This window comes from Arvicanthis niloticus, chromosome 11, assembly GCF_011762505.2.
Source record: "Arvicanthis niloticus isolate mArvNil1 chromosome 11, mArvNil1.pat.X, whole genome shotgun sequence".
Taxonomy (NCBI): domain Eukaryota; kingdom Metazoa; phylum Chordata; class Mammalia; order Rodentia; family Muridae; genus Arvicanthis; species Arvicanthis niloticus.
Window position 1 is genome coordinate 61,267,147 of NC_047668.1, and position 25,323 is coordinate 61,292,469.

At 40.3% G+C, this 25,323-nt stretch overlaps 1 protein-coding gene across 2 annotated transcripts in view; it reads left to right on the forward strand.

The window, feature by feature from the left end:
* The window catches only part of Rasgrp3 (RAS guanyl releasing protein 3), a 66,705-nt gene that overhangs the window by 23,470 nt on the left and 17,912 nt on the right, over positions 1-25,323 (forward strand). The window contains exons 2-12 of one of the 2 annotated variants that reach the window (XM_034514520.2): positions 945-1,077; positions 3,904-4,103; positions 5,454-5,556; positions 7,729-7,791; positions 8,282-8,413; positions 9,735-9,882; positions 11,177-11,350; positions 11,787-11,903; positions 14,420-14,695; positions 21,624-21,701; positions 23,912-24,028. In XM_034514520.2, coding sequence (XP_034370411.1) covers positions 4,034-4,103; positions 5,454-5,556; positions 7,729-7,791; positions 8,282-8,413; positions 9,735-9,882; positions 11,177-11,350; positions 11,787-11,903; positions 14,420-14,695; positions 21,624-21,701; positions 23,912-24,028 — 1,278 coding nt within the window. In that variant the 5' untranslated portion in view covers positions 945-1,077; positions 3,904-4,033. The remainder of the gene's footprint in view (positions 1-944; positions 1,078-3,903; positions 4,104-5,453; positions 5,557-7,728; positions 7,792-8,281; positions 8,414-9,734; positions 9,883-11,176; positions 11,351-11,786; positions 11,904-14,419; positions 14,696-21,623; positions 21,702-23,911; positions 24,029-25,323) is intronic. The other variant, XM_076942294.1, reaches the window with a different exon arrangement.

Sequence of the window (25,323 nt, forward strand, 5' to 3'; positions counted from 1 at the left end):
CTGACTTATACTTTCAACTCCTCCCTCTGATGACTTTTAGCATTTAATCTTTTTTAAATCTCAACTTGGAGTCTCTGATAGTTATTCAGTTACAGCTTAAAGTTCCTTGAGTGTTGCAGACATCGCTAGCTCAACATGACCAAAATGAACGCATCATTTCTCTCAATGAACTTTCCTATTCATTGAGGAATGAACTCAAAAGTTCCTCCAGCTTGGAACTGGCTCTATAACCCGGCCTGATATCTAGGTAGACATGCTGGCATTCTCTTAAATTCTGTAAACTCCCCATGATCAATAGATCCATCTTATTGGATCTATTTTCAATGTACACTCTGCAATCACCTATTTTTGTCCTTCCTCTGGTTAAAACAGCATCATCTCTTGCTTGGATGGTGGTAAATGTTGCTTAAAAGTTTATGAACATTTGGGTCAATTCTTGTACATTCATATATGAATACTTCCTAGAGATAAATACACAACTGAAGTAGAATTTTAAATTATGTTCATAGAATAGAACTTTAAAAAAACATGAGTTGTTTTAAGGCAAGTTTTTAAAAATTAAATTCTATTTATTATTTATCTGGGGTGTGGATGGCCACATGCTTTGGGATTTGTGTGGAGATTAAAGAACAATTTTGTGGAGACAGTTCTGTCTCTCAATTTTTAACTGGATCTAGAGGGTTGAACCTATGTCACCAGCATTTCACAGAAAACATTTTTACCATCTAGGCCTTTACTCTGCCAATTGACTAAAAAAAATCATGCCACCAAATCATTATTTTGAGTATATTCCCCTCTTATTTGATCTTAATTTGATGTTTACACCAAATTTCCAATACTACATAGACCTTAGGGACTACCATGTGAGTTCTTCAGCCCCAGATAAATTTTTTAGGGTTCCATTTACTAACTAACTTTAGTTTCTTTTCTGCTATTGTCTTCAGGTTTTCCAGAGCCCTTATCATTTGAGTTGAATGAACCAGTTCTTCAGTTTGCTCCTCCCATGTCCTTCCCAGGGATAACAACTGCCCTTGGCATCTTTTCAGACCTGGAACTCTATCTGAATGAAAATAGATTGTAAGTGCTTTTTAAAATAATCAATTACAGTCACATAAAAAAAAAAAAACCTCAAACATGCCCAGCAAAACAACAACAACAACAAAAAATACCATGACATTAGTGAGAACCATATTTTTGCATACAATTATAGGTAACATTTTTCCTCAGTGTCCATTTTAAAGCATAAATACCATTGTTTTTACATGGCAGAATCTTTGTTTTGGAAAAGGCATTTGTAGACACAATAAGGCCCACATGAATGAAATGTGATCACAGGTAAATATGCAGGAGACAAAGGATAAGTGGAGACACAGACAGGCTTAGTGATTGCAGAAACAGATAGTAACCCAATAGCCCAGTCCACTTGGCCCATTACATACCAGATACTTCACTGTTCACAGCTCCAAAACCAGTGACAGATCTTTAGTACAGGTTATTTCTAACCACTTGTGGAGAACTTGACACTTCCCAGGTGACTCAAGAATCATTTTGGGCTTGGCCGACTGAACCACTTCCAGTCACATACCACTATTTCCAGCTAATTCTTCAGTCTTACCTTTAAACTTACTAATGGAGTTTACATTTAAGAAAAATCGGGGACGTGCTGTCCTAGAAGAGGTATGGAATTCTTCTTATGACTATGGGTAGACCCTGTTAAATATAAAAGGCTGGCAGGATTTTCTAAAGCTAATTCAAATTAGTGAATCAAATGGAAAAAGGAAAAAAAAAAAACAAAATGTCTTAGGTTTTATGCAGTCTCTAATTCTCACACTAATTTGCATTATTCAGACAAACAGGATAATTTTTATTTTATTCATTCAGAAATCCATTCATAAATTGGTAAGTTTGGTGGTGGGGGGAGGTCTGTGGAGAGTTATTGCCTCAGGCATTCAAACAAAGATAAATTCAGGAAGAGAATTAAGTAAGGTATGCTGAGTTGGAAGTGGCATGAAGGAGAAGTGGTTTTTTTTTTTTTTTTTTTTTTTTTTAAGTGGGGTGGTCTGGGAAGGTTTGTTGTGGGGTGTATGAAAGTTATGAATCCCCTGCCTGTTGCTTTCAGTAAGCCATTCTTTTTATCTTCTGAGACTGGCACCCTAGGCAAAAAGACATGACTATATAGAACAAATTGACAAGAAATCTGAAACACCCTCTCTCCCTTTTTTTCCATCTAGAATTCTATGTCCAATACACAGACTCACCCAAATGTCATCCTGTGGTGATGTCAGTGAATGAATGCAGTTATGCATATGGACATTAGTCATTTTTCTCCTGTGCTTTCTATAGCTGACTGTGAGCCCACCAAAGACGAGGACAGAATGGTTCCTTCGTTCATCTTGGTAGCTTTTGTGCTTAATGAAACATCTGATGTCCAGTGATCGCCAGTTCCATAAACAAATTTGAGAAGGAAATAAGCACTAGGTCAAACAGCTCACTAGAAGAGTCCCCAACGACCTCATTTATGCACCCCATTGTCCAAAGTGGATAATGCTTTACAGCATGGTGGTCTGTGTCTCTCAAGGTCCTATGATGAACTGGCATCAGAGACTGGCTCTCTGAAGTAAGGTGGTGCTGTCTCTCCAACAGGGACACATTCCATAACCAACTCTAAGATGTTTCAGACCCCATTTGCCCCATGACATTCTCTTACTTCTATGACTGATAATTGTCATTCTTTCTGAGATGGTGTGAAAGAGTAATGCCCTTTATACTAGATTAGGAAACGGTGTGGTGACAGCTCATGTTATTCATACCTAGGGGAGTCATATGAGAAAAAAGGGGGCCCAGAAGTAAGTTTTATTTTATCATGAGGACCTTGCTCCTAGGAAAGATGTGGTAGTTTGGATTAAATTGTTGAGTCCCTATGAATCCCATAAGCTTATTTGTATAAATAGAGAATAATAATTGGTGCCTTGCAGCAACCGTATGAAGGTCTAGTCAATAAAGCTGGGTAAGATTAAAGCTTCTGTACTTACTGCATCAGGAGGTTGGTCAATAAACAATCAATAATGCTTTTTACTGTTGTGGTGGTTTGAAGGAGAATGGCCCCATGGACTCTTATGTTTGAATGCTTGGTCACCAGTTGGTGGAACTGTTTGGGAATGATTAGGAAATGTGGCCTTGTTGGATAAGGTGTGTCACTGGGGTGGGATTTGAATTTCCAAAAGGTCACACATTCCCAGTTAGTTATCTTGCCACCTGTAATTGTGGATCAAGATGTGGTCTCAGCTACTGCTCCAGCAGCATACATGACTGCCGCCATGCTTCTCGCCATGATGGTCATAGGCCCTCTGGAACCATGAGCCTCAAGGGATGTTTTCTTTTATAAGTTGCTTTAGTCATGGTATCTCTTAACAGCAATAAAAAAGTAACTAAGGCAACTACTCATAGTAATAATGTTGCTATTAGCAAGTTTAGGAAAGATTTTGAATTTTTGCTTAAAGTTGTTGAACATTTACATGATCAATGAGGATGATGCTCATAACTCTAATTGTATTTAAAATTGTATGTCCCTAAATATGTCTGCAATGTCATTAAACTAAGGAAAGGGTGTGGTATTCCTGAATACCTTATTATGTAAGAATATGAAGAATGTATAAGATATTAGTTTAAAAACTGTTTAACTGCAGAAAGAGATGCCATTTAAGATGGAACCTCTGTGGTCTCAGATCACAGTGAATGCTAAGGGACACTCCACCCAGGTATTTTATTCTCCTGGCCATTAAGATCACCTGTCAACTTGATACTTTTCTTGTAGAAAACACAGTCTATTGGGAGGGGAAAGATTTTTTAAAAAGCAGTTCCTTGATGTGGTCTAAATAGAGTCTTTTCCTCTTGTTCTTTTAGAGCGTTCTTGAAGTATAATTAGGAAGGAACATAGACTATCAAAGAGTGAGGACCACTGGGCATACAGATATGGAGGTAATCTGTCTGCTGCTGGAAATGTCTCCAGATTTTTGACAACGGTTAAAGAACCATGGGGTCCAACGGCCTTGGGAAAGCGGCGACATTGGATGAACTTCTCAGCACATGCATTGAGATGTTTGGTATGAACCTTTCCTCTTTGGGCCCTTTGTGCTTCTTGATGCTGCCACTTGCTTCCGTTCATATGCTTCTGTTCATATGCAGGTTCTTTATGGAATAGGCTTCAATGTCTGCCTCTTGATGTCTGAGGGCAGACCTAGTCTATCACTCTATCACTGGTGTTTCTTTCTCTTCACTGCCTACAGCTCATACTCCAAACTACCACTCATTTCTGGAACATTCCTTGTGTCATTTTTTTACTTCTATCTCTTTCTTCTCTCATTGAAATTCTGTTTGAGATCATCTGTTGTCATGCTAGATATTAATAATTCCTAATAACCTTTCAAAAGTGGTTCTTACTTCTCCCATCTCACTTCCCAGTGTATGGTCTCATGCATATGGTCCAGGCCACACTGATGACTGTCTTCTTTGACACATATATCTGTTTATGCGAACTGCACAATATACTATAATCTTCATTTGTATATCTGCTGTGTCTACCACAGCTATGAGCCTTTGTTTTGCTGTTAGTCTATTTTATCATCGAGCACTGGAATCACACAAGATAACTTTGTTTAATCAATTTAACAGTTTAATTTATTTAATTGATAGAAACCAGAAGTAAGCCAGTAGGGCTATTGGATAAAATACAAAATGATTGTGGCCAGCAAAGTGGCTCATCTCTTTGCACTGGCAACCCTGATAGTCTGAGATTGGTCTCCAGTGCTCACATAGTAGAAGGAGAGATCCAGTTCCTGGAACCTGTTCTCTGACCTCCACAAATGATGTACCCTTACTCTCATAAATAAATAAATAAATAAATAAATAAATAAATAAATAAATAAATGCAAGATGATTGCTTACATTTGAATTTCAGATAATCAACATTTTTGATACGTTTCAAATATTCCAAGGCCATGCTTGTTCTGACAACTTAATCATTATTTACTTTCAATTCACATTTACCTGGATGTCCTCAACTTATATTTGCTAAATTTAATCAGTTGTAAAGCAGAAGAATTGTAAACCATCTGCCTTGGTTTGCAAGGAAATAACAGCAAAAGTATGAAGTAATAAAGACAGTTGACTTTGGGACTGGGGAGATGGCTCGGCAGTTAAGCGTGCACGCTGCTCTTAAGGATGACAGAGCCCAGTTCCTAGAAAACATGTCTGATGGCTCACAATTGCCTGCAACTCCCACTAATGCCTCTGGCTTCCTGTGCATGTACCCACTCCTGTACACATAATTAAAAATGTTAAAAATAAATCTTACAAAATATAATGGGGGCTTAGGGGACATTGTTGACACTGTGATATTAAAGGAAGAAAAGATTAACCTGGGCATCTCTTCACCCCTTTTTGATTTCCCACAGATGACAATGGAGAATTGAATGACAGTTACTTGCCCAGAATTGTGCTACTGATGCACCGATGGTATTTATCTTCCACTGAACTGGCAGGAAAACTCCTTTGCATATATCTTTTCAACTGCTGTGTAATACTTTTAGTCACAAATCAAGTTCTGTTCTATTTAGATAGAGTGTCTAAAGCAAGTAGATTGAGGTAAATAAAGTCTTATTTAGTTATCCAGCTGTTTTGAGGTTAGATAGATGCTAGATGAGACATCTGGATGATGGACCAAATAGTTGACTAAATACTGGGTGTTTGGTTGTGCTTGAAGATATCAGTAAGACATGAAATGGAATAGGAGTTGTAGGCTGAGGGTTCCTAACTCATCCTTGACATTTTGGGTGGTAATGTGATGAAAGAATATTTAACACACTGACTCGGGACCTAATATTTTCCTTCCATGACAACAAAACCTAGCTTACTTTTTACATTTCCTCTTGCTGGTAAGACACAGAGAATGTTCTAGAACAGTGGTTCTCAACCATCCTAATGCTGAAACCCTTTAATGCAGTTCTTTATGTTGTGGTGACCCCCAACCATAAAATTATTTCACTACTACTTCATAAATGTAATTTTGTTACTATCATGAATAGTAATGTAAATATCTGATATGTAGAATATCTGATATGTGACTCCTAAACGGGTCTCAACAAATAGGTTTTTTTTTTCTGTTGTTTAGTTTTGTTTTTTGTTTTTCCCCTATAATTTGTTAATTGCTGATAATTTTTGGTTTTATTGACAAAACAAACAAACAAACCAAAAATCTGTACAAGACTGAAAACTAAATTTTCACATAGTTGAAGAAAATCCCATTTTTGTAGAAAGGGCAGTTCTTTACTGGTGTTTGTGTATAATATGGCCCTGAAAATGATTAAAAGGTGCATGAATGATAATGTAAGTGTTCTTACAATATCAAGAGGTTTATTTACTAAGATCTGTACATGTTGTACAATCTCTAAGTGTGTTTTTCTATCTCTGCCTTGTACCATCCAGGAGGCTCTGTGACACTGAGAGCACATGCAGGAAAGGGAGAGGAGCCCAAGACTTAGAAAGTCTGCCCAAACATTCTTGCCTGCCGAGGCTACATAAGCCAAGCAGCGATTAAGCCTGTCCTCTCCACATGTCTTCCTCCCATCTTCCTACAACCTTAAGGGATAAGGGGATGTTAGAGAGGGTAAGGAGACTCTCACCCTGAATGGAGAGCCTTGGAAGTGAGCACGATCTCTGTGTCCACTGGTCCAGGCAGAGTGTAGGGGAGGAGGAGGGAGTTAAGCACTTGAGCCTTACATGGACCACTGAGTTCATCTGCAAACAGCACTCATTCTTAGTGAGCTTGCCAAAGCATGAAACACAAATGCAGAGGGCTATTTGGGCATGTTTAAGCATAGTGTGGGAAATTTCAGATCATATGAAAGTTGAAGACTGACATTTTCCTCTGTAAATTCTTTACCTACTCCAGGCTCACTAATCCTCACTACAGTAGGAATATTTGTTAACAGAGAACCAGTGAATAGACTTAAGAACAAATAATACAGCCTTAATATTAACATACTGGAACAGGACATTTTTAAATAGCAGTGAGATTAAAGTACTTGCTATATACAAAACCAATCTTAAATACAAAATCTTTTTTAGCTACAAAGGTGCTTCTGGGTACTATCAATTTTGAATTATGTATACTTTGCAGTGTACTTGCAACCAGTTTGTGGTTGTTGGTTGGCAAGTACTCAGGAAAGGTACAACTAGCTTGCAAATGACTTTTCCACCGAACCAAAAGTATACCCCAGAGCATTCAGAAGCCAAGTTTGACTGCTCAGTGTTGGCATGCTCACAGCCTACTTCCATGCCCATTTGACTATCTGTAGGTTGAGTTCACATCATCCACAATTTTGAAACCCAAACATTTAATATTTTAGATTTTTAACAAATTTAATAATAGCTGTACTTACACCATAAGATGTCAATAAAAATGGCACCCAAGTCTAAAAATAGACTGTTTTGAATGAATGTACCTTTGACTACAGAATCACATTATAGTCAAGAGTAGAGTTTCTTCCATGTGGTATTGTTGGCTCTCCAAAAGTTTCAGAGTTTGGGGTATTTTGCATTTCAAGGTTTTGGATTAGAGGTTCTTAGCCTGTAACCAAATGTTGCCTGGGATTCATGTAAATTATTGGAGCAGTGTAGGCTAGGCACATACAAAGAGAAGACGTGTAAATATTTTCTTAACTACCCTACGTATCGGAATGCCAGCGGAGAGAGGTCTGATGAGTTCCGACTGAAAGTCTGCTATTTCATGAGGTAAATACCCTTATAGATTTAGTTTCGCATAGTTTTGGGTTCTGGAATTGTCAACAAATCCTGATTTTCCTAAATAGCCAATACTTCTTCTCCCTGTCTTTGTAACTGTTAGTTCTTCTCTGTTATTGGTGGGTAGTGTAAAATTTACCTTACGGACTAGAGCTCAAGTAGGGGCTAATGCCTTAGGGAGTAAAACCAGCTCACAGATCTGGTAGATTCAGTGTTTTCTACTCCTTCAACATATATATTACCATAAATTGGGATGGGGTTCCCGTAAGCTCTGTTCTGTAGTAAGTCAGGAAAAGTTAGGGTTTGCAGGATCTTGGTTCTTGAAGAGCGGAAAGACACACATTAGGATTGCTGGGGATAGGAGCTGTCAACTTGGAACTATGGTGCTGGATTCAGTGTTATATTCAATTTATAAAATAGTCTCCAAGTGCAGTCCAAGTGAAACCTTCCAGCTGTCAAAAGTCCTTTCTATACCTTTCAGGTACTGGATTCTGAAATTTCCTGCAGAGTTTAATTTGGACCTTGGTTTGATTCGCATGACTGAGGAGTTCCGGGAAGTAGCTAGTCAACTAGGATATGAAAAACACATCAACCTCATGGACATATCCAGCATGTAAGAGTGGCATGAGTCTTTTGATCTTTGTGGGTCCATTGCTTTGGGGAAGAGGGAGAAATGACTCTGCTTGACTGGAATCACTACTATTCTAGATGGAAGTTTCTTCTTTAAAGACAGCCTGACTACAGTGAACACAGCTATATCAGATACCATCTATCTCTCTAAGCTGCAGTTTGTCTGTAAAATGGCACAGTAACTCTGTGGGATTATTCTATGTTTTAAAAGTACACAAGAGAGCACAAGGAAACATTTGGCACATAGTAGATACTGAGTACTTTGTTCTTGAATCTGAATTTAGTCAATGTTTCCTATGCCCTCGCTACTCAGATAACCACACTGATTTCTCCTAGGAACCCATCAGAAAACAGTCTTGGGTTCTGCCTAAGCCTTCTGGATTGGAATCTATACCTTAACAAGTTCTCCTTAAGATTCATATTCTTCTTCAAATCTAAGAAGCTCTCTACCCCAGTGCTTCAGAAGTTCACCTAAGGTTCCACAAATGTTGACCATAGTTGTATCACTGACTAGTTATTTCATTAGGTACTTAATACTAATTAGACTCATTTAATACAGATCAGCTAGCTCTGCCAGGGAAAGTGTTTTGATGCTAGGTGTGATTGCCCATATTACAATTGTAGATTCTATCCCAAGCTGGCCTGAAATTCACTGTGTAGCCTAAGCTGTCCTTGAAGTTTTGATGATTTTTCCTGTCTTGGCTTCTTAAGTGCTAGGATTATGGATGTAGTCAAATATACGTATTTCTTGTCTTAGGAATTCTCTTTGCTTGGACTGTTTCTTCCAGACTAATCATTAATGAATGAAGCAGGATTCACCAGGGATTCTTGTTTACAATGCCTGTCATTCAGATTCATTTCTAGTAAATCAGTGTCTCTGGAAGTGAGATATAGGCCTTTGTCTTCATAATGAGGTTTTCAGATAATCTGTACAATGCTCAGGTGTGATAAACAAAATCATGGTTGTTTCCAAGCTCCTTGAATCACCGTCTATATGCCAACAAACTTCTGAATTTATAAGTCTAGCCCTGACCTCTTCTTTATAGTTCAGATCTTGCTTGATCACAAGGAGTACCAAGTAAGAAATTCAGGACTTATCAGGGCAAACTTACCGTGCCTAGACAAAAACAACTCTAAGTCTGTTGGCAAAAGGTGGGTGTTTTTTCTCTTCAAATATGGAGGACAGGGCATGTATTTTCACACAAGCTCCTGGCAGTAGGCCAAGAGTTAGTCAGTAGGTTAATATCTTCCACCAAGTGAAATGCATTTTCAGCTCGCTGACCAGACTTGTTCTTCTTTCACAGTCCTTCCTATGACTGGATGAGGAGAGTCACACAGAGGAAAAAAGTATCCAAAAAAGGGAAGGCTTGTCTCTTATTTGACCATCTGGAGCCCATTGAATTGGCTGAGCACCTGACTTTTCTGGAGCATAAATCTTTTAGAAGGATCTCAGTAAGGAACTTGACGGTTATTCTTCCAAGGGTAACAAGCAATGTGCCAACTTTCCCAAGAGCTATGTGTTCATACTCTCAAGTGTTGGCAGTCTCTGCCACTGGGCTCTGTTGGAAATGTGCCTTCAATTCACAAGAACAATCCCTTTTAACCAAATGTAAATATTATCCTGTCTTTAGTTTATGGTTCAGGAGCTATATTTCTGCCGCTATGTTCAATGTCTCCTTTCATAGAATTAAAGCCTGATTTTTCTAAATATTCAGCAGAGACTTAACCATTCAAGGTTTATTTTAGATTGAGTGACCTCCTTCAAGTGAACAGTTTTGCTGGGCCTTTTATTTATGGCGGTGAGGGTTGGGAGTGAGTTAACTTATTTTGGTATCTCTACAATGCCTAACTATGAAAATAGGTTGAGAATTAAGAATTGTAGGCTTTGAGGAGATCTCAACATTACATGGCCTCTTTCACGGAGACAGAAGTCCTGACTTAGACTTTCCTCCCTGCATATCTTGATGGACCCTCATTCCCTTTCTATGTTTCTTTTTCTTTCTGCTCTCCTTCCTTCCTCAGCTACAGTCTTGTCAAACCACCCTTTGTCACAATCTACTTCTTTATAGTGTTTTCATCAGCTGGTTACTTTGACATATCTTGTGAGCTCAGGTGAAATCATCCCTTTCCAAGGACCCTGACATAAATTGCACCATTGCTAGGAAGCAAGATGATGTTTGACTAGAACATGGATTTCTTTCATTTTTTAAAAAGCAACCTTACTTTGTTTTTTCCTGTCTCCCCCCTTGAAATACTAGAAGCTTATTGTTTTTGAAAATATTATATTTCATCCATTTCCTGTTCTTTAGTGTGTGCCATTGTATCTTAAATGTGCTTGTCCTTTGGGGTCACTAGTAAAAATAAAAATGGCAACCTTAGGGGTTTTTTTGTAGGAAATACTGATCCTGTCTGATCCATTAATTTTCTCAGGATAATGGCCTACATGAATCTTAGGGTTCAGTACGCTTGGAATTCTCTGGAATATAACTTTAAATTTCTCTCCTTCTTCCCCCTCCTCTAAAGCACTCTGATTTGTGTGTTTGTATCTAAATTTTTAAATGTAGTAAGATAGCTCATTAGAGGCACACAGGTATAGAAACCTTGAAAGAAACCCTTATAAATGAAAAATGGAAGAAATCACCACGTTGTTAGGAAAGGCTAGCTCACTGCTTTTATCCAACTGTGTAACGTCTGATTTTGTGAAAACTCCATTATAGCTCAGAATCTTTCATTCTTTCTTTGCCAGTTCACAGATTATCAGAGCTACGTCATCCATGGCTGCCTGGAGAATAACCCGACATTGGAGAGATCTATTGCTTTATTTAATGGAATTTCTAAGTGGGTCCAGTTGATGGTTCTTAGCAAACCAAGTGCTCAACAAAGGGCAGAAGTCATCACGAAGTTCATCAATGTAGCACAGGTTTGCCCTCAACATAATCAGACCTGGGTTTGGGGATTCTGTATATTCATTAATTGTATTGAGAAAAGTCATTGAAGAAATTGTTATCAACAATAGTCAGCACTGGACTATATTAAACCATGCATAGATATCTAATGAACACACCATATTACATATTACCATATTACATAGCAAGATTGCTTTTAAAAGGCAATGCTTAGAAGTATTTAATTGTGTTAATGTGAAATGACTGGTATTGTATTTTTAGAGAATTCAACTTTCATTTCATCTTAAACTGATGTGTGTTTTCTCCCTAGATTCTTGTTATTAAAATTGTGCTTGTATTCACCTGTAACTTGGGGAATTCAAAAATAACTTTTAAAATCCTTACCAAGTATTGGTGTTAATGGTTTTTGTTTGTTTGTTTGTTGTTGTTGTTGGTTTTTTTTTTTTTCAGAAACTCCTTCAACTAAAAAATTTTAACACCTTGATGGCTGTGGTTGGTGGCCTTAGTCACAGCTCCATTTCCCGACTCAAAGACACTCATTCTCACCTCTCTTCCGAAGTTACAAAGGTACCATGGATTTTCATCTGCATTCTAAGTAGGCATTTTAATTTGCTGAGACGTGCTCTGATATATGCCGATATTACATAGGAGGGTAACATGTTTAATCTTAAACCAATGCCAAGTTATAGATGGGTACAAAATAGAGAAGAAATAGCCCCATTGGCCGAGCCTACATACACAACCAGATTGCTGCTGGTGGTGTTACCATACGAATGTTCTGGCCAGGCTGGTGAGATACCTCAGTAGGTGGGGATGCTTGCTATCAACCTGATGACCTGGGTCTGATCCCTAGAACTCACATTGTAGAAGGAAAGAACTTATTCCCAACAGTTATTCTCTGATGGGTGTATGTATGCTGAGCAATGCATGTGCCCTCCCTAACAAATAGATAAATACAGAAAGAAAGAAAAAGTCCCAACCAAAGATGAATATATTATTAATGTCACCAAATATTTATTTGGTGCTTGCTATGTGACCAGCACTCCGATAAAAGTGAAATATACAGCATGAGTAAAATAAATACCAGAGCCTCCGAAGTGGATTCATGGATGCCTACTCTAGTTGCAACACTGTGGCTCATGGGAGATGCAGAGGAAGGGGAAGCAGGAGGTCTTATATAGAAATATTCAGAGTCATAACTGAGTCGTCACAAACAAAAGCATGTGCCTTTAAAAGCCAGTTCACTGATATTAGTAATATAATAGATATTCTTTGCTATATTAATTTACAGACCAGCTGAGCAGTGGTGGCGCACGCCTTTAATCCCAGCACTTGGGAGGCAGAGGCAGGTGGATTTCTGAGTTCGAGGCCAGCCTGGTCTACAGAGTGACTTTCAGGACAGTCAGGACTACACAGAGAAACCCTGTCTCAAAAAACCAAAAGAAAAGAAAAAAAAAGAAAATTACAGACCAAATCAAATAAACGTTTTACTTTCTGAGTAGAAAGAAACATTTTCCCTCATACTAACACTTGGCTGTAGTGGCAGTAGGGTGTGTACTGCTTTAACCTTAAAGACGTTTAAAAAAATCTAAATTGGTTAAATAATAAAGCGAGCTATTGTCTGAGAACCTTGGCAGTCCAGTGGCAGGGCAGACTCCAGGGGTGCCTGTACCAGAGCCTGGATCAGTTGCTTCACCTTCTGAATATCAGGGGTTTGTAGCTGCGTTTGTTCATTTTTTACTTTTTGCTTCTTTGCCTTTTTGCTGTTATTAGCCGACCTTCCCTCTTGATTGGGTTTTTTGGGGAGCAACAGGACAAAAACTACTCATATTCTTGAAAGACTTCTCATTTTCACTCTGTTCTTATTCATTAGAGACCCTCTTTGTATACGTTTAGGCCATCTCAAGTCATATGATGGTCATCCTGGACCAATAGCAGTTGTCTGAGAAACATAGTGTATTGATTGGCTTAGCCCTCTCTCTTCCTAAACTGTTTACAAACAAAATAGGTGGTAATTCCCTTCCAAAGCCCATCCTAGGTGCTGGAGGTAGAAACAGCTCATGAGTCATGTGAGATGCTATTGGAAAGGGGGGATAATGAGGGGGAGATTTCTTAGAAAGTCTAGCTGTTGTTCACTAACCAGCCAAGATTAATTATCTATACAAACACAAGCAAATAAACGAGAGAAGAACCCTTATTTGGCCTCTTGGCTCTACCCTCACCTCAAGTTCAGTGGGACTCACTACGGGTTTTATTTTTTTCTTAAGTTTTATACTACATTTCAAATAAAAGGCAAAAAGAAAATTTAAGTTGTACATAAAATCTTAGGGGTTATACTATATGTTTATAAATTCAGCTGTTATGAGTTCTTGTTGATCTTTCAGAGGATGTGGATTTGATTCCCAATAACTGTGTGGTGGCTCACAACTGTCTGTAGCTCCAGTACCAAGGATCTAACAGCCTCCTCTAATATCCACAGGCACTAAACCAGGCAGGCATGTGCATGTGGATACACACACACACACACACACGCACACGCACACGCACACACACACACACACACACACACACACGCACACATGCAGACAGAGCACTCATATACATAAAGTAATAACACGCACACTCACCACAGTCACATTCACCCTTTTATTGGGAAATCTAAATATCCAGCTCAGTGAAGCTTTTCCTGCCCTGCACAGTCTCAGATTAACGTTCAAGTGACACTTGCAATGTAACTTTCTTGGAACCACGAGGGTACTGTAAAATGCTACATGCTTGCCTTTGTGAACTGTAATTTCTCATGACTCTCAGAATCCTAAGCATATGTGACTCCGTTTAGCAGCTCACAGACAAACAGCGATACAAGATAACTTCTGTGTTGTTGCAGAATGGAGCAGGCTGTCCAAGTGAGAGGCAGGCCCAGTGCATCTTTCTGATTCTCTTGGTTGATAGCTTCCTGCACGTTGGTACAGCTGACACTCCTCCCTGTAGCCGAGGAACTCCAAACCACAGATTCCAGAATCTGGGAGCGGACAGGGGAGAAAGTTGCCGTTTGAAAATTCTACTTTTCCATCTCTTCCCAGAACTGGAACGAAATGACAGAGTTGGTCTCCTCCAATGGCAATTACTGCAATTACCGCAAAGCCTTTGCCGACTGTGATGGCTTCAAAATCCCCATCCTTGGCGTGCACTTGAAAGACTTGATAGCGGTCCATGTCATTTTCCCAGACTGGATGGAAGAGAACAAAGTGAACGTTGTGAAAATGCACCAGCTTTCTGTTACCCTGAGTGAACTGGTCTCCCTGCAGAACGCCTCTCACCACTTGGAACCTAACATGGATTTGATCAACCTACTCACCGTGAGTCCCAGGGGCCAAGCGTGTGCTAAACGACACTGCATCTTAATTTCCAGTGCCATAGAAGATATGTTGTGACAATTCACTTTAAAAAGGAGAATAATTTAGGGGTCAGTCCACGATAAGGAGTCTAGCCTCAAAGGATGAGGCAAACAGAAACTTACATCCATAGTGAGCATGACTTGAGACTGTAAACTCGTGGCAAATACATTTTCCTTCTGTGGGAGGAGCCTAGTCTCTGCCCATGTGTACCTCTTCTAGAAGTTTTTATTCCCTAAGAGACACGTTAGCCCATTACTCTCTTTCAACTAACTTAGCCAACCAATCAGCTCCTTCCTTGTGTCCTCAAATCCTCTGCTTCTATTTTGTCTGAAAATTCAAAGACTCCGTCTTTATTCTTAGTTTAAAACTTTTTATTTTGTATAATGTTTATGTGTGTTGATGGTGGGAGGAGGAAGAGGGAGGGAGGGGAGAGAGACTTGAGGGTACCACAGAAATCATGTGCAGGTCCAAGGACAACTTCCGGGAGCTCGTTTTCTCTTTCCACCTGTATATAGATTGAAGACTAAAACGTGTGCGGAGTTGTGTACGGAGTTTCTTTATCTGCTGAGTCATCTTGCTGACTCCTTGTTTTTTTGTTTTAGTTTTCTTTTGTTTTAATTTTTTGTTGGTTGTTTTAGCCTGTGTTTTGTGGTTTAGCGTAGGCTAGACTTGAACTTGTGGCCCCCTGACCTCAGACTCTCAAGTACTAGGATTCTGGCTGTGGGCCACCGTAGGGTTAGTAGGGTCCGTATCTGCTCTGCTACAGGGCTCTGCCACTCAGGGAGGCAGGACTCCGGAGTTTTGACTGCACTTACCCCACACTGTTGTACTGAAGCCTCAGGACACCACTCTGGGGATGGGGGAAACGCAGTCTGAGGTATAGGACAGCCAGAGCTGGCTTGGGGGTTCCCAGGCCTGCAATGAGGCTGGGGCCATCTGGTTCTCAGGCTCTTGGGCACCCAGGCACCGCTGGAAGACACAGAAGAGCTGAGAACAAAGTTGGGGCTGAGGAGAAAAAAAGGAGAGCTCCAGCTGGATCCCTCATGGAGGAGTCCTTGGCTTGTCTGCAGGTGGCTGGCTTGGCTTGGTGGTCATGACTGGAGGCACAGAGAGGCCTTGTATGGGAGATTAGACCGGAGCTCTGTAGGCAAAGGCCTTCTCTATGGCTCCCCACATTGGATCCCGATGAAAAGAGACAGTTCATGGTTTTAAGGCATTTATTGTCATGGTGGAAAGTGGATGAGTAGAACTGTACCCCACTTCTCAGGGTGGGCCTGAAGTTAAATGCCTTTTGCAGGGAGGAGTGTCTGGGAAGTAAAGCTTAATTGGCTAAGCCCTTCTGGCCTTTAGGTACCTCATTAATATGGAGATCCGGCTTGAGCCTACATGTGGTCATGTCCTCTACCTGTGGAGGGGCTTGGGGCATTGCCCTTACATGACTGATGGCCACAAATCTATGGAGGGCTATGGCTTTGTGTCAGGAGCCTAGTGTCTGGGAACCAGGCAAAATGCCTGCTGTCCCTTTAGGGTCACCAGGGTTTCTAGCCTTAGCTCAACCAGGAACCAGACGGCCTTTCATGTTCCTACAGGCCACCATGTGCTGCTTTAAAGATTTCATCTTTCTAGAGCATTCTTTGTTCTCTTCGAAAGCAGTAAGGAATCTGTTGTGCTTTCCCCTGTAACTGTAGAAGGCATTGCTCTGCGTTAGATTAACCATTTCTTCTGTTCATGTGCTTTATTTAGCACATGCCCAGCACCTCTCACAGTACCTGGCACAGCTAAGAACTCAGGAGACAAAGTGAATGCCGTGAGTGTCAGCGTCAGAAAAAATGTCTGATGTCCTTTCATCACCTGCCACTCTGATTGATTATTTACTTACTTTGGCACTTGTGACAGATTGTTTGGATGGTCTTCAGGTCTAGAGTGTTTAGACACAGCAGGTGTATAGAAGACATCTTCCATTATATCTTGTTTTCTGAGGAGGAAGGAACATAAACAAATTCTCTTACCCTTGCTTAAACAAGTGAAGGTACAGCTTCCCTCTTTGCCTTCATAACAGTGCAGCATCTGAAACTTGACCACCATGATGAACTGCATAGTCTTCTTTTGATGGCCATGGGGGCGGAGGGGTGAAAAAAATGAAAGCAATGACTCTTCTTAAGCTCTGGCAGCCTAAATCACCTAGGACTGCTGCATTGGAATAGGAGCCTGGTTCCCAGACTTCATACCCACTAATTATTATCAAAGGACACATCTCTAAGTAGAATGGTAATATTAACTATACTCTTAGTATGAAGTTGAAGTGGTCAACACACAGATCTCTTGGGTTTGTGTGATTAAAGAATAAATACAAAGACGTTCTTCATTTGGGGAGTCAGCTCACAGTAATTCAAACACCTGCACTGATTAATCATTTGCCATGTAAATATGTTTCCATGAATCAGTGCCCAGGGTTGTAGCCACAATCAGACAACAAACCACAGGACAGACAGATGATGTCTGAAGAGAAGAACTAGTGTGGTCCTCGGTTTCAACTGTCTGCCTCCAGACTGTGCTTTTACCCAGGAGGATAACTTTATAAGGCAGGTGCCTACATTAGGACAATGTCTCAAACACCTAAAAGACAATGAATGAAAAGGTAGGGAAATTAAGTTTGAGTTTTAAGTGCATCAAGCAAGGGAAAGGTCTCTCCATGGTAGAGTACGTGCCTAGCATGCCCAAGGCCCTGGTTCAATCCCAAAGCAAGCCAGCAAGCAAGCAAGCAAGCAAGCAAGCAAACAAACAAACAAACACAAAACCTAAATGCACCAAACCACATTATGAAAAAGAAATTAAGGAAAGTTCTGAAAAAATTTTCTAATGAAAGTTCAGTGGTAAAAATGAAAACTTGAATTTAAAAAATAAGAGCTAAGAAGCAATTCTTTATTTGTTAGGAAAAACAAATGAAAAAAAAATGATGCCAGTGTATGCCCAGCTCTGTATTTAGGAGCACTAAGGGACAATGTAGAAGCTACTTAGCGTCATATTTAAGTCTGCATAGCCCAGAGTGATAGCAAAAATCCTAGGTGAAAGGTCCTGACCCTCACCTTGCACCTGTGCTAATCAGTCCTGACTATGCCTTTTTCATCATGCTTCTGTGGTCATTTATGAGCTCCACATTTCTGTGACTCTAGAAATACAGAATGGCAAAGCCATGAAAATAAGGAAATATATTTGTAGTATATTGGCCATGGCCCACTGACTACCCTGGACAGCACAGGCTTACAGAGCAGTCACGACATCTAAGCCAGTTTCTTCTCATATTTAAGGTCAGCCTTTGCTTCCCACAATCAAGGACAATGTTTATTACACACAAAGGCACATTAATGTTTTTCTGATGTCTTGTTGAAGGTAATGTCCTCAACATGAATCCCGAGGAAGCTTATGTGTTCATTTATGAAGCACATACATGTTTGAATTAGAACCACGTGATTGCAGCCATCTGAGCCATAAAAGCATGTTAAAGGTTAATGAACAACTATTAAACAACTATTCTGTGCATCAGGCTGTCTACCAATGCTGGAACTTTCCATGACCACTGGTTCACATGGCACCTTCCACATCCTTCTCCCTTGTCAATTCTCACATAGGCCCTGTAATAAATCCTGGGAAGTGGGGGTGGGGGACAAAAAATGTCATACCACCTCTGTCCCTTCCTTTCTCAAAAATGAAGGATGTGAGATTTATAAATGTCTCCAAAGTTTAAAAATGAAAAACTTCTGGATACAAGGTTGGGGAACTCTCCCTTGGGTAAGAAATTAGTCAGCGTTTGTCATTATAACAAATACCCAGCATAAATCAATTTATTGAAAGAAAAGGCTTATTTTGGCTCAGCCTGTTAACAGTTGGCTTCGTTGCGTTGGTCCTGTGGTAAAGCTGCATATCATTGGGGTAACACGTGGCAAAACAAGATCGCTCATCTCATGGCTGAGAAGTGGAAAGCGAAGAGGACATGCCTGAGCTCCCACAGTTCCCTTGGAGGCATGCTCTTGTGATTTAAAGACTTCTCTCTGGGCTTCACCTCTTAATGCCCCACTATATCACAATAGTACTGAGCCACTGAACAAGCTTTTAACATATGGCCCTTTGAAGAACCTTTAAGATGTAAGTTGACAGTGATGGTTGACATTGGGTGGACATCTGCTCTCTACTATGAGTGTATTAATAACATAATTTATTTTGTGTCAGTACAAAATTAAACAATATTTTTCTCCAACTCTTTCCCCTATTTATTTAGAGAATGAAATTTATGAGGAAAATATCATGTCCCTCTCTCCATTGTGTCCCTTGTCCCCTTGAACAGCATGGGTTAGGTGAAAAGCAGGGAAACGGCATCACACTGTAGGGATTTAGACTGTTCTCCCTTTCAGGGTGGATCTGGAGACAGCATCTCCCCTTGAGACTCCAGTTCACATGTGCTCTCAAGGCTGCCGCCTCTGTTTCATAATATATGAAACAGACAAATTCTTCTCGTGGTATTTTTAGCTCCTTCAGTTACTTTTATCATTTTTGAGCACATGCAAATAGCTGGAAAGCCCCTATGTTTTTACAGACTTGTTTTTAGAAAAAAGAAAATGGAGAGAAGAAAGAGAAGGTGGTGGAAGAGAAATAAAGGAGAGGACAATTTGATAAACTGAGGAGTGTAAATAGTTTAACAGTCAAGTGTGTTTTATTTTATAATAAGCAAATCTTAATGTGAAATCTAATGCTTGAGCCACCTGTGCTGATAGGATTAAAGGGTAAATGCAACAGATAATGGATCAGCAAGTTGCCAAAAAACCATCGGGGACAAAATAGTTTAGACAAATTTGGTCATATTATTTAAAACTGGAAGGTAAGCAGGAAAAATTCGTAGGTTCCCCACCAAGATCTGAGAGAGGAAACAGGGTTGAAGGGACAGGGCAGAAATGGTATCAGTGGTCCTGGGGACAGTTTTCTGTTCACAGATAAGCAGCATTACATGTGGCTGTTACATTGCCTAGGTGCCAAGCCTGCATCTGTGAGCTTCTAGCAAAGCCGGTGGAATGAATATGCATTAGCTCACTTAAATCTTCACCAAGGTCCTTGGTGGAGAGCTATTACTGATCAGTAAGAAATAAGAAGCTTAATCACTTGCTCAGGATCGTGGCATTTATAAGTAAAAGGAGGCATTTAAAGAAGACCAAATTATGTGTCAGTCTTTGCCCATTTGTCGTGGGAAAATACCCAACAAGGATACTTGTAGGAGCATCTCATGGACTTAGTAAAGGTTTGTGGGCATTTCTGGTTGACCGTCTTGGAGTTGTTGTTACTTCATCTGAGGATGCTGGCACCAGTCATCTTGGGACTTGGACATCACAGGCCTCAGAGGCAAGTCAGGAGGAGGAATCGTGCTTGTCAACCAAAGCAAGGGCTGACTCCTGATAACAAGGAATTTGAAAGGAAGACTGCATTTAGCATTCTCTTCATTATTTACGGAAGCTTCTCCATGCAAGGCCTCAAACTGCAATTGAGGCAAAAAGGACAAATGTCCTGCCCACTGCCCAGAGATTTGTCTCTTTGTTGATTCTAGATCCTGAAGAATGGATAATATTAACCATCACAGGTCCCAGTGTGTCCACCAAATACCCTTTTTGGGCATCCTATTTCACTCTTTTGAGTAACTTCCTGGTTCCTAGAGGCATTTGTGACATGTGTGACTACTCTTTAAAGAAAGGTAAACACAGTGTCCATTCTTAGCAAGCAGGATTTTCAACATCTGGGAAGATTTGGGGACCATTTTATAGCAATGCCAAATTTACTCTTCCTAAGAAAGAAGTTCAGGTAACAAAGTCAGCCTTCTCTTCCTTTCAGTCCTTCCTGTTCACACTACCTCCTGAGTCTTTCCTGATCATTCTGTCTCCACGGGTCCCTGTATGTAATGATAATAGTCATAAATAAACATACACCAATAACACTATCATATAGCATTCATGAGACAGTCCTGTCTGCTGAATCCTTGTGAAGTACTTTGAATGTATTCTTTCCTTTGGTCCTCACTGATGTCTAGTTTGTTGAGAACGTGTATAGTTATTCACATTGTCCAGATGTAGAATTTGAATGCTGGAGCACACGTGCCTTGTTCAGTGCTCCAGAGTTCACTGATGTCAGCTTCAGGTTTGAGCTCCACTGGCTCTTCACGTTTGCTCTCCTCTTTCCCAGAATAATTCGTGTAACATTTGGGGTGGGGCAGCTCATTTCATACTTAACAGGCATGGATGTGAACACAATTTGTTTTTATTATTGTTTGTTTGAGTTCTGTTTGTTCAAGTTAACTGCCAGACTTTTGAGGACAAAAAACTACTTTTTGTACTTTAGTATCACCAAGACTGCACAGTGTTCTGAAAACAATAGGATCTGGGGCAGTTTATTCTTTATTTCCATGGTTCTTTAATCAGGTCTGTACTATGTGTCTGTCTGTCCAGCCTCCAGACTATAAAAATCTAGAATCCATTCTCTCTCTTTCTCTCTCTCTCTCTCTCTCTCTCTCTCTCTCTCTCTCTCTCTCTCTCTCTCTCTCTCTCTCTCTCTCTCTCTCTCTCTCTCTCTCTCTCTCCTGAAAATATAAGAGCTGTCCAACCAACACTGAAAGGGACCAGAGTTCACCGTGGGTTTTTTTTTTTTCCTGGTGCTGATGACTTCACCAGGATTAACTTTTTCTTTTGAAACTTTTATTTCTCACCTCCGCATGCCTCTGCATCTTTTTGCTCTTTTGCATCCATCCAGATTAGCAGGCAGGAGATTTCCAATGTGCAATTTGAAAATGATTCATTAATGTACATAAAGAAATGAAGCACAACATAATCAGTCCTGTCTTCTGGTTTTGCCTTAGCTGTCTCTGGACCTCTACCACACTGAAGACGATATTTATAAACTGTCACTGGTTCTGGAGCCTAGAAATTCCAAATCGGTATGTATTGGTTTTTTTTCTCAGTGCTAAACTCCTGTTTGTCCCTTATTGTCATTGACCATTTCGATGGTGTTTTGTATTCTAAAGACTGAAGAACTTTGAAGATCTGTATTATTCCCATTTGACCAATGGGCCAACTTATCCCCAAAAGGATTATTTCTTCACATTATATGTTAAGCAGGAGGAAAACTAGCATCTCATGCTGTTTTATTATTGATCTTTTATCTTTTGTATCCAAGAGTTCATCTACACAAAGGATGAGAGAGAGAGAGAGAGAGAGAGGGGGGGGGGGAGAGAGGGAGCGGGGGAATGGGAGAGAGAGAGAGAGAGAGAGAGAGAGAGAGAGAGAATAAAAACGAGAAAAGAAATAAAGTTATCTTATTGTTTAAGATCCTGTCTTAGGTAAGGTTTCTGTCCAGATCCCTTATACCCTTCTGGGTTTTGTGATAGATAGATAGATAGATAGATAGATAGATAGATAGATAAGTTCTTGAGATGGTTTTGTGGTTAAGAGCACTTGCTGATCTTGCAGAGGACCACAGTTTTCAGCACCCACGTGGTGGCTCACAACCACCTGTAACTGCAGTTCGAGGGTCTTTGATGCCTTCTTTTCATCTCCACACATGGGGCACATTCATGCCCAAACACTCATTTGCACAAATAAAAATTAAAGAAACAAATCATCCAAAGAAAAGCATGAGTAGGAACAGTACAAAAACACCCTCGTTCCCCACAGAAGTAGTTTAACCAAATTTTAATGTCTCAAAAACTATGTGACCGAAAGTGATTGAAGATGACACCTAATGTTGACCTCGAGAATCCACATACACATGCAATGCACATGTGCACATATACGTGCACACATATTTATATACACAGAGTCATGGCATGTGAAGAGAAGGATGTACTCTGTGAGTTTACATGTGTGTGCACTAATCTATTGAGACTGTGTAAAGTTGTTGGTCTTGCTAATAACCCACCAGTAGCACCCACCTCAACATTGCTTGAGGTTAAAATGTGTTATGGTTTCTCCTCAGTTTCTCTTAAAAAAAATTTATCCCCAGTTTATATTAAATAAAGAGCTTCCTGGGACAGGTTTGCCTGTGTAGACCAGTGAAACACTGCCACCACATGAAAGTCCCTGAGAGGAAAGTACATAAACCAAACAGCGGCCTTAGCTGGGTTTGCAATTGGATTGTATCTCCTGCGTGCATTATGCATTATTGCTGCCACATTCCCCATGTAGATAAACCTACTGGAAAAGCCTGTAGAGAAGTCGGTAGCTCCAGAGAGGACAGAGAGAACCAAATATTCGCACAATAGTCAGAAGTGATGAGCACATTAAACAAAGGAATGGGGAGAAAGAACAGGAACTTGGCCACATGCTGGTTACTAGTTGTTGTATACATTCGGTGTAGACTTGTCAGGAATACAAGCTATTTAAAAATAGATAAAATTAGATAAGTTTTAGTTTTGAGACAGTGTATTGTTATAAACCCAGGCTGGCCTCAAACTCCTGATCTGCCTCAGTCTCCTAAGTACTGGAATTTTAGGTATACCAAAGTCAATTTGATAACTGTAATATCTCTCCCTGTCCCTGTCCCTCTCCCTCTCCCTTACCCCCCTCTCTCTCTTTGTGTGTGTGTGTAAAAGTCCATGGTGCGATAGGAATGATTTGGCGATTTCTATAGTTAGATGGACTATTTGGGTGGTCCAGGGTTACATTTTTATACCTATTTAGAAGAATAGAATGTAGGCTAGTACTAAACAAATATGCACTATTAAAATATGTCCTTATTCATGTGTGTTGGTACACACCTAGAATCACACTCAGAGGCTAAGACAATGGAACCATATGCTCCAGGGATACATAGCAAGGGATTTTGTCTCAAAAAGCCCAGACTAAGATAAAACATGGTTTTAGTTACTGATTAGACTCTATTAACAAAAGATGTTGCTTTATAAACATGTGAAGCTGGGTACGTGGCCTGAAGGGGCAGAAGCAAAATAGTGTGTTCAAGTTCAAGACCAACCTGATCTATGTTGTTTCACACCTACTGGAGAAACATAGTGAGACTCTATCTCAAGTGAAACAACAACAATGACAACAACAAAACATTTAGGTCTACTGATGTTCGTATATTAAATTTTCTCTTTTGGTGGATCAAGGTCCAGTTAATAGTAACAACTGTGTGTGTGTGTTCTTTTAGCAGCCAACCTCCCCCACAACACCTAATAAGCCTGTGGTACCCCTGGAGTGGGCTTCAGAAGTGGTACCAAAGCCAGACCCCACAATCATCAACAAACACATCAGGAAGTTGGTTGAGGTAAGTAACTGAATGAGAATAATTGGAGAGTTCTAGAAAACAACTTTTTTTTTCTTTCCTTAATATTCTATGATTGTGCAGAAATCAGATGACATCCATGAAAATAGATCTTGGACAAATAGAATCCATTGGGCTTGAACGTCAGTTGATGAGCAATGGACACTTCCTGTTTCCTGGATTGGCCCTAAGAGAAGAATTTACCAGAAAGGACCTTTATCTCTCTTGGCTGTGTCTTCTTATTTACCCAAGTGTTCTCGGCTCCTTCCAGCTCCCCTCTTGAGCATTCGCCACCTCTGTCACTGCCCTCAGCTTGAAGGACTTTGGGGATAAAAATTACTGTGGACTTAGCCATAAGAATTACTCATGAAAACCCACCGCAGATAAGGTGCTCACTTCCGAGCAGGGAAACATCCCCTAAGCTGCTTTGTTTCACCTGCTGGATATTCTGAGGGCTTTATGACACAGCCGCACAGTGCTAAGTCAGGGCTCTTTCAGAGTTCTTTCTGTAGAAAACAAAAACGGATTTGGGTGTGGTGATGCAACTGTGTAATCCAAAGCCTTAGGAGGCTGGGGCAGGAGGATGGTGAGATCCTGCCTGAAAGGACTCGGGGCGGGGAGGCACACAGAAGAGTTGAAGCAGAAAAGCTGAGGAAAAAGTAGAAATGTCTCTGTCACTGGAAACTGTGATCCTGACTAAATCCCTGCTTTCGTAACTGCTTCCGTGTGGATTACTAAAAGGTTGGATTATGAGCTAGAAATCTGTGAGATAGATAGTGCTTTTGCTGGAAAAGAATTTTTAAGAAGGCAAAGAATGTTCTTTGTCTTGGAGAAACCACGGATTTTGTAATTGTTGAGAGAAGTTTTATGGTGTATGTGTGGGGCAGAAAGGCGTAGTTAAAAGGCATAGCACGGAAGGCCAGTGTACTAATGCAATGCACAGCTGTCGTCCCAGGAATGGAACACGGGGCGGAAGAGTCTGAGGCAACTGGAGCCAACAGGAGCCTATCTCAAAAATAAGTAAGCTGAGTGTTAGAAAGATTGCTGAGGTTAAAAGGACTCCCTGATCTTCTGCAGGGCCTGCATTCCATTTCTAGCACCCACATTGGCTGACTAACAACCAACCGTAACTCCAGCAAGGGGATCCAAGCCCACTCTGGTTTTGTGGGCACCGGAATGCCTGTGCATGAACACATACACACAGACATACATACAGTTTAGAAATAAAATAAACATTAAGCTAGCAAGCAAACAGAAAACGCAAGCCAGCCAACAACCACCACAAAGGTGATGTGAAA